We start from the raw sequence: 9,718 nt of genomic DNA on the forward strand, positions 1-9,718 counted from the left end.
GTAATGCCACATTAAAACACAGTCAGCCACCACCTTAAGAAAACAAGATTTATTTGCATTTTTTTGTACATTTTATAAATACGCACATATAGAAAAACATAAAATTCAATTGTATGTACACTCATGAATCTAAAAAGAACTATTTGTGGAACAGGAAAGAGTGAATACTTGCTGAAAAGTACAAAATGGTAGACTCGATACAAAACATGAAGAGGAGTTTAGTAAGTTTTCCTTAAGACTCAATTAGAAACAAAAGCGACATTGATCTCAGGAAATTCACAGAGCATGATTATATTTTTGCACAACATGAATACTGTACAGGTCAATGTGGCATATATTCACTTTTAACACACTTGTCACAAGAACATCTTAAGCTAAGGCACATTATACATTACATACTGAACCCAAGCAAGAAATAACCAATCAAAATGTGCCATAATCCAACTGCATTTAGAGCAAAGTATTCTCCAGGTTTGGATTTGGTTCAGTGTTACACACTGTAAGAGTAAAAAAAAAACTTCTTAATAACATTCACACACCTCCAACTCTCTCTCTTACTTACAGTATATCTAATCATTCTACACTACTACTCAACTCTTCTCCTTTGATAATGTACAAAGGCTTTACTTTGAAACTAACTGTTTGTTACTAATGCTTTCCGCCCTGAGGGGCCAACGGTGTCATTCAGGATGTCAGGAGATCGAGGTTCGTGGTTCTCAGTGGTTTCAGACGTGAGGGTCACCGTGCAGGTTGCCTGTATTCAAATCCAAACAAACACTTGTGCTGCTGAGGTTCATTTGGCAGATGTTGGATCATTTTACAGCACAGGAAGTGGTGAATCTCTGGATATGCAGAATTAACTATGTGAGTTGAAACAATGGTGAAAAACCTGAGCAATTCAGAGTAAAGGCACTGTGCTGCACACTGTGCTGTGGTGGAGGCAGCTTGAGACACACCCCCTCACTAGCTCCATCCCTCCCGCTCAGTAGTTGCAGAGGCGCTGGCAGGGCTGCTTGAAGTGGCCGTAGCGTTTCTCGACCGCAGAGAATCGTGTCTTAGCCAGGTTCTGCCTGTGGAGGGCGCTGCGGCTCAGCTTCTTGCGCTCAGCCTGGGTCCTGGCCCTCTGGACAGCCAGCAGATGGATGTTGCAGGGTAGAGGAATTCCCCAGGCAGCCAGACGCCAAGATATGTGCCGGCTCACTGCCACTGGCCTGGACAAACACAGCAGACAGACGTGTTACAGTATGTTTGTGAAACATTAGGTGATGTACATATGAGAGATAAGTATCACCGTGCAACAGCTCTCAGCACGTGGCTCTTCAAACCTTGTGAAAGCCAATTTCATATTTAGGCCTAAATGTGAGGACTCCTGTGAAAGGTTTTGGATGGTCTTCATTTCTCAATAGCTTAGTTTTGGATTCAATCTTAAGACTACAGTTAATATCAGTATTAAAACAGTCTTGATGACTGTGTGTTCACCCATTGACTATAGTTGTGCAAATACATTTCAGCCACCCCAAACACAACTCAAGTGGCCCAAAATTGTTTGCTAGTTAAGCTCAGAAGTTCATGCTTGACCTTCCTTAAGGATTCCCTTCAAAGCAGAGGTCCTCAAACTTATCAAAGGTCTGCATCTGATTTTTATTCAAGGTCAGAGGTCAACGATTGGTGAGAACAAAATAATACTGAATCAGTTAATTAACGTCATTGTCAGTGCCTTTAGTAACAGGACCAGCATGAAACTGAGGCAGACAAGGCTCAGACAGTTGCCATGACATCTGTTTCCATGAAAGGGCAATCATTTTCGATTTTAAATGCAGGGCTTTTACTCATAATGGCGTGATTTGAGTTTAAATACAATTGCAAAACGTGATGCGAATCGGTCAGTGGATGTTCATTTTGGACAGATGTGTGTGTGAGCTGGACGTGTAGATGGACAGTAACCTGGTGGTGTCCTCTTCGTCTTCATCAGAGCCCAGCTCCTCCTCCTCTGCTCCACTCGCCCTGCGTCTCATCTGGTAGACAGACATGCTGGGGTGCTCGATCAGGAGGTTCTCGAGGGGATCCACCTCAGGGGCCGATAGCAGCTGATTCTCTGCGCAGTATAAAGAACAGATCAGGTTTCATCCCAGTACCCTCACTGGGCCAAGATCATTTTAAATGACATCCATGCAAGTAACATACTGATGAGCCTGTAGCAGGGTCTGCCTCTCACCTGGGAGATTAACAATGACCCATCCTCCCTCCTCAAACTCCATCAGCTCCTCATAAGTGTCGCTGTCTGCCTCAAAATCCTCGACAGCGTTCCCAAGCAGTTGAGAAAGAATCTTTCCGATCATCTTCGTGCCTCTGTCGCAGTCTGTAAATGAACAACAGCAAGCAGGTGAACAGCAAGAAAGCATGAAAAGATCAGTGGAGTGGAAGTTTCATGTCAGATGACATGAAATGGATTTATATTTTGAATGGGGTTTTAAAGGGAGCAGCACTAGGTTAATCTGAGTAACCTCCTCTTCCTGCACTTCCCTACTACTCGTGTCTTATGCAGATGGCTCCCCCTGGGGGCCGTCCCGGGAAACACACCACAGAGCTGCCTTCCACCTGCTTGCAGCAGAAAGCCGAACAGCGCGAGCTGCTACGTGCCTGTGACGTGGAGTCAGTTTAGAAGTGAAACAGCTGAAAGAGCACCTTGACACAAGAGGCTGGAATTACACTGACTGCAGCGACATTATATAACGTGTGATGCTGATTTAGGTTTCTTCCTCGAAGTAAGGACGTTGATGGTTACCCTGTAACACTTCCTCTGGCACTATGGGAAACACTGTTTGTTTGTTTGTTTGTTTGTTTGTTTGTTTGTTTGTTTGTTTGTTTGTTTGTTTGTTTGTTTGTTTGTTCGTCGGTCATTGGAACAGGTCCCCATCTCATTCATGGGCAACGATATTTTAGCCTTTTTTGTTTTTAAGGCATTAATTAGTAACACACTATTTCACCATTCACTAAAACCGAGACTTCTTGCTGTCACAATAAGTGGCAGTAGTCAAAGACACTGGCATCATCCTATTTGTCCAGGCAGTGTGTGAAGGTTTTAAGGTAGGTGCATATTTAATCCTTCTATCAGCTGATCGCAAAAACGATCTCAGACGATCTCAGGCCTTTTTCCCTCAGCTGTTGAAAGTGTCATCAGGTATATCCTAAGATGCATTCTGGCACATATATTACATGGATTGCTAAATGTTTGCTGTTGTCGTTTAAGACAAACACTGATCCATAAATAGCCCCGTGTTTTCCCCTCCTGCTGTCTGGATGCCTCCCTGCCTGTTTGTCCGTGTCTGGCCGGACTTGAATATCACCAGACCCCTCCCTGCAAACACAGACACACTGCAGGACACTGTCCGCTCACCCACATTAATGCAATAATCCCTGTTCATGGCATCATCTCAGCAGGCCTTTCATTTGATATGCAGAGCCAAACAGCTGACTGCGCTCAGAGATAAGTGTTGCTTCATAGCTTGCAATCACGGCTGCTGGAATTGGGTGAGTTTTTCCAAGTGGAGAATGTGGCCCTGCTATAACGTGTAGTACATCACAATATCGACGACATTCAGCCCAAAAAACAAGCAAGCAAAGGCTGCAAGGACATCACATCGTCAAGATGACTGTTAGAGAACAAAAGAAATGAAATCCAAGGCTCATAAAAAGCCATGTTGTTAAGTGATGTGTCGAGGTTCACATTTTGACTTACCTGACCGAATAACACTGGTTTTCCTCGGGTGTGGCCGGTGTGCAGAAAGGATCTATGCTGCTCTTCCTCAGAGATTGTTTTGATCTCAAAGTTGTTTATCGGCGAGAGTCCAGGCTGCGTCTGGAACGTCACCACGCCCCGCCCAGGGAGGCGGGGCGAGCAACGTCACTTTCCGCGTCATCTGTCAACACACCGCTGTGTGCTGTGCACAGATGTGTCGGTGAAACGCAGCCGGGCACTGAAATGTCACCAACTTGGTCTTAGCCATCCGCATTTACGTGAATGTGTGTTCTTAGGCGTGGATCCGGGAACGATCTTAACAGCGGATTGTGTAATAAAGTGATTTCTCCCGGCTATCTTCTGTGAAAACTGGTTTATTAAATACTTATTTATAGTTAAATAGCGGAATGAGTGGGTGGGCTATGGACAAAGTAATGACAAGCTAGCTACCTCCATCTATGGTTTTGAATAGTTTGATATTCTTAGCGGTGACCCAACTTTGGTTCCAGATAATTCACCTCCTGCTCTAAGCGCCAGCCATTGGTTTATAAAGTGCGCGTGCGCAAACAGCTTTTTTGGGACAATTACTTGGTAAACTGCGCACAGCTTTCTAGTTGCTAAAGGGGGGAAATCACTCTAAAAATAAAACCTTCCTAACGTGAATTTTTGATTTTTCATGTATATCCAGATGAAAATGAGATAAACACGCAGCAGTCACCGCCTCAAATGAATAATTGACGTCTTGACTCTTAAGTTCAGGAAGACGTTTGTGTTTGTGTTGACTTTACTGCTCACAGTAGCTTCAGCAGGAAATGAAGGCCTCTGTCAGTGTAAACACACATAATGACATTGTATTCATTTAGATTTGTATGATTTGTAGCGCTACATCAAAGTGACAGAGACTGACAATTTATGTCTACGTATTTTGCTGAAAATAACTATCTTGTCGCGACTGTCTGTACTCTCTGATATATTTTGGGAAGCAGGAAGTAGGGTGACTTCAGAGATCAGACGTTGTGAAGAGCGACACTTCTACTCAGCACGTCCGGGACAAAACTGAAGGTACTGTAACAAACAGATCGGCCGAATTATCGAGGAAAGGCTGGTGACAGCTGCCGAGACGAAGAAATGAATCCATTGGTGCTTGAAATCATGTTTTGTTAACGTTATTAAAACAGAAAGGAAACTTGGAAACGTGTTGAATTTTAATTAAACAGTCGAGGATTAATCACTGTTTTCTTTGCCATTAAGTCAGCTTGACTGAAAAAACACTAAAGGCTATAGCTAGTATGTCTGCTTAGTTTATATTCACCATATGTGGACGCTTGTAGTTTAGAGCAGTACTCGGCAGGTAAGGTGTGTAAAGAATCTGTCACACCAAAGCCTATTCAGAAATCCGTGGGTTTTTAAAAAATGGCGGGTGTTGCCAATCATGAATAAACCGATTAATTTGACTTGTGATATTTCACGAATTGACCGCAGCCACGCTGACATTCGGCCTACACACAGATTAAAAGCATGACCTAATGTTGAACAAAAATCAATATTTGTTGAAACATTAGTTTTTCTTGAGTAACAGTTATAAAATGCGAGGTCTTATACATTATTTTCTTAGTTATTTTTCATAATTTCATTCTCATCAGTCTATGTTGAATTTTTAAGTAAAAATGAAAGTAAAACCAACAACAGCTCCGTGATGCACCTGATTATTTCCTCTCGTGCGCGCGATGACGATTCTTTGCTCTCCCTTGTGCACGTGATGCACCTGATCTGTTTCTGTGGCTGGGACTGCCTGTGCTGCTTGGAGCAGTATCACCTGCAGGTTGTCGTCTGTAAGTTATTGATGTCACCTTCATGTCTGTCTGGAAGCAGATGAGTCCTTGAAAAGAGATTTGAACATTTTCCCTCAGCACGTAGACGACTGTGTAAACAGTCATACAGTTTGTATGCAATTCCCTGTGATGACAAACTTGTTATCTTTGACCCCTATGATGGAAAAATGACCACCAAGGCTGAATTATAAACTGGCCAACTGCCAGCCCAACCCCAGCAGATCCCCAAAAATTCCAGGTCCACTGCGTTTTGACCGTTTAACTCGCAAATTGTCAAAATCTGATTTAACTTTTTCTATTAACTTATATTGTGCCCACATAGAGCAAATGAAGATGGGTTGAGTTTCATTTCCTCACACAGTGTTAGAGTCAGGGTGTTCATCTTCATCACTTCACCTTGTTACGCTTCCGTCACTGAGAGGAAATCTGCAGACTCCTCACGGTCACTGTGAGATATTGGAGGAGTCTGTAGAGAAGCTACGTGATGCAATAAAGTAACTGTTGTATCTGTTCAGCTCAAATATGATTTTCAGTGTGTGGGAGAGAGAGAGTGTGTGACTAGGTTTGGTGGTTTGTTAGATGCTGCGTCTTAACCACGTCTCATCTGTGGAAACACTCGGCTCAGAGCAGACTCTCAGCTGCAACTGTGGGGTGAAACTCGATGGCTCTTATGTTTGACGTGAGACACTGCAGTAGAGTTGAATGTCCTCTCTTTCCTGTCACACCAGTGTCTCAATGCAGGAATGGCTCCACGAATGGATGATGTCATGCGTCTGTGCTGTGAATTATCAGCTCACGATCAGATCAAGGTTGCGGTGAAAAACTCAACCAAAGGAGCGATGGTGGCAGGAGGAACAGCCTTTGTCGGCGGGCTGCTCGGTGGACCTCCAGGGATTGCTGTCGGTAAGAATAAATGCAGAAAGCACTGATTCTGACCTCTGTGTCTCTGCATTAGACATTACAGCTGCCTGATCAACAGGTCCAAATGTAGCCTGAGGTTGCTTTGAGGATCAGTTGCCTTGATGGAAAATGCAAAACTTTGACTAAGCAGATGAGACCTTTGGAGACAGATTAATCCAAGAGGACATATTTCAGGCACAGCTGATGCTTTTTGTTCCAGTGCTTACACCCAGCACCTCTTCTTTCTTATTGACTGCTTGACTATTGATCAGCAGATGATTAATCAGCAGTGATTTTCTCTGTTTGAAACCATTTTAAATGCAAAATGTTGCATCTTGGTCAGGTAATAAATGAGTTTGGAGACGTCACCATGGCTCTGTGGACTTGTGGTGGTCTTTTTTTGTGGATTACTATATGACTGAGAATAGTGGCAAACAATGAGCTGAGAGATGCTACAAGTGAGACTCGTATTTGGTTTCACCACTACAAGCAGCCTCTCACATTACATGGAGTCATTGTTGATAGAAAAACACTGATTATAGCAGCTTCAGGTTTTGGTAAGTAAAATCATGTCATGAGGCTGAACTGGGCTGTGTGCTCAGACTGAAGCACTGGAAGCCTCAGCTGGAAGATAAAGTACAAAAACACAGCTGAGTATTGCACATTTCCATGTGAATCATTCCAAGGAAGGACAGAGGGACGATTGAGCCCTCGTCCTCCTCCTGTCTGCTGGGTGTCAACAAGATGCCTGTTTTTAAGGTAATGGAATAAAACGATCAAAATGTCCAAGAAAAGACAAAAACTTTGTGCATGCTTACTGGATTTCTGCTGACCCTGTAACTGACTTTTATCCGCCCCCCTCTCTGCACCAGGTGGAGCAGTAGGTGGTCTCTTGGGCAGCTGGCTGACCAGCGGGCAGTTCAGGCCTCTGCCTCAGATCCTGATGGAGTTGCCACCGACCCAGCAACAGAAGCTCTATACTGACATTATGGCCGTCTTGGGCAACCTGGACTGGATGGACGCAGCCCAGCTCGTTGCCCTTGTGATGGGCAATGCCACCCTCCAGCAGCAGGTCACTGCTGCACTGCTTAGCTACGTCACAAAGGAGCTCAGAGCAGAGGTGCGTTATCAGGATTGAGTTATGTTACACTTGGACTTTTCAGGATGGTCACGCCTCGCAAACATAATGTATTTTTGTACTTGACACGGAAACCTGTTTGAGTTAATCAATAATGAACGGACAGTACAAATGAGGTTTTGTACAACAGGCTGATGTCAGCCTCAGTTTTCTATATTGGGCCTGAGGTGCCATTTATTCTGGATTAGAATGTAATATCTATTCCCACACTCTGTATCAGGGTGATTTTAAAATACCTCTGCAAATTAAACATTGGAATAAAATGTATTGTGCTTTTGACCGATTATTTCCTTCTTTAAAGTTCAGACTGTAACTTTGCACATTTTGAAAAATACACACATCTGTAAGCAAGAGTTGCTTTAACAATGTAAATTCTCCCAATTTCTATATTATATGGTGAATAATATTTTTATTATGTACCAAAATAATTTGACTTCTCAAAGTCTAAGTGGACTTTTGAATTCAGAGCATTTTGTTGTATATTCTGCTCCTAAGGTCAGAAGTGAACTTCCATGTTCAAACATGTTTTCTGTGAACCAAACAATCTGCTTTTATCCCTTTTTAGTTGAAATAACATACGTGATGTCATATGAAGTTTTACTGAGACCTTTTATTCTGATACACTGTTAACAATTCTAAGGAAGCACATTACTGCTATGCACTGTAGAATTAGTCATTTTTATGAGGTGTCAAAATTATGACATACTAAATTCAAATGATGACACTAAATCAAAATTATGAGACAGCAAGTTCAAATTTTAACTCTTTAATTAAAAAAAAGCAGGCGTGCATTCTAACTGGGTGCTTAACCTGAAAAATAATAATCATTTCAAAGGCAGAAAAGGTTGAACACCAAAGCATCGAGTTCCACGCACAGCCTTGCATTTCATTGAAACGTCGTCACTGAGCCGTTTCAGCCGCCCATCGTGAATAGCGTTCATTAAAATTTTCCTTTTGAAAAGTTAGAACCATAGATTCTTTATTATTGCCTCAATATTGGAGCACATTGCAGTCCAGCCAAAACCTTTTCCCACCCTTATGGCTCAACCCTCTTTCACATGAAGACCAAGTCAGAGCGTTGGCCGAGAACACAGTCTGTGTGAGGGACAGACACAGAAGTATGAGCCAGAGACAGCATGCAAGAAACAAACGTCTGTATTGCAATCCCCATGTGACAAGGAACAGTGTAGATGTGACAGCTGATGTGGCCTCTTACAAAAACAACCGTTTCAGTGAAAAGCAGAGGGTGTCAGGACAGCGGTAAAAACAAAAACAATGATTATTTTGTTCGTTTTCAACAGCTACAAATGCTGCTACGCTGAGTGTTCAACATCAACGCGTCAAGTCGTGATGGCATGTGTAACGCCATTAAATCACTGTTACGTATGTCTGTGGTAAAACAAGATGGAAGTACTGAAAGAAGCTGAAGGGTGAGCGCTGAAGAAAACGAAAAAAGCGTCACTTTAAGTGTAAGTACCAAGTGTAGCATCAGTTCAAGTGAAAAGTGGGGAATGAGCTACAAATCCAGCAGACATTCAAAGGCCTGAATGGAGCTGAAGTGTCATGTAAGTGCAAGTTTCAAGTGAAGTGGAAATCCTGAAAAAAACTGGCATCAGTTTGTGTATTCGCTAATAGAAATAAGCAAGTGATGCATAGCAGGAATGGAAACAGACCGCCACACTTATCTTTCACTCCACATGCAAAAAACATGTCTGCAAGCCTGACACACTAAAGGCCGCTGCTCCACCGGGACTGAGGCGAGCCAGCCAGCAGGCAGGCCTTTATTAAAGACCTGCAGTCAGCTGTACACAAGTCTCAAGTGCATTGTGGGATGTTGAGTTTGGTTATATTGTGCACACATTGTGTAACTACACTCAGAATTAGTTGTTTTTTCCATTCAAATGTAAGCTGACTTTTTTTTATTGGTGAAAACTTTTGGATGTGGATGCTGACATGACATTTACACAACATATCCAGCCTTTTCTTCTTTTTCAAATGCAGCACAATCCTGCGGCTGGCACAGACACCGAACGCGTCTTAGAAGGCACGAAAAACAGCATAGTTAGATTTCTGCAGTTCAAACGGCGACTGATTGTAAACACTGAGCGT

The 9,718-nt window shown here is 42.9% G+C and overlaps 2 protein-coding genes across 3 annotated transcripts; one reads left to right on the plus strand and one right to left on the minus strand.

Moving 5' to 3' along the window:
* Positions 1-36: 36 nt before the first annotated feature.
* Positions 37-3,891, minus strand: LOC139331802 (tumor protein p53-inducible nuclear protein 1). 2 transcript variants are annotated; one of them, XM_070964619.1, is made up of 4 exons: positions 3,740-3,891; positions 2,216-2,359; positions 1,945-2,095; positions 37-1,211 (listed from the first exon to the last, which is right to left on the minus strand). In XM_070964619.1, the coding sequence occupies exons 2-4, from the start codon at positions 2,337-2,339 to the stop codon at positions 983-985; spliced, it is 504 nt and encodes a 167-aa protein (XP_070820720.1). In that variant the 5' UTR covers positions 2,340-2,359; positions 3,740-3,891; the 3' UTR covers positions 37-982. The 2 variants fall into 2 exon arrangements, with proteins under 2 accessions (XP_070820720.1, XP_070819892.1); XM_070963791.1 differs by lacking the exon at positions 3,740-3,891 and having other exon boundaries at positions 2,216-2,510.
* Positions 3,892-4,316: 425 nt separating this feature from the next.
* LOC139333172 (protein C19orf12 homolog) lies at positions 4,317-7,875 on the plus strand. Its single transcript, XM_070965464.1, has 3 exons — positions 4,317-4,801; positions 6,300-6,474; positions 7,344-7,875. Exons 2-3 carry the CDS (start codon positions 6,315-6,317, stop codon positions 7,607-7,609), a joined length of 426 nt encoding a protein of 141 aa, XP_070821565.1. The 5' UTR covers positions 4,317-4,801; positions 6,300-6,314; the 3' UTR covers positions 7,610-7,875.
* Positions 7,876-9,718: the final 1,843 nt, after the last annotated feature.

This window comes from Chaetodon trifascialis, chromosome 1 (assembly GCF_039877785.1).
Source record: "Chaetodon trifascialis isolate fChaTrf1 chromosome 1, fChaTrf1.hap1, whole genome shotgun sequence".
In the NCBI taxonomy this organism is placed as follows: domain Eukaryota; kingdom Metazoa; phylum Chordata; class Actinopteri; order Chaetodontiformes; family Chaetodontidae; genus Chaetodon; species Chaetodon trifascialis.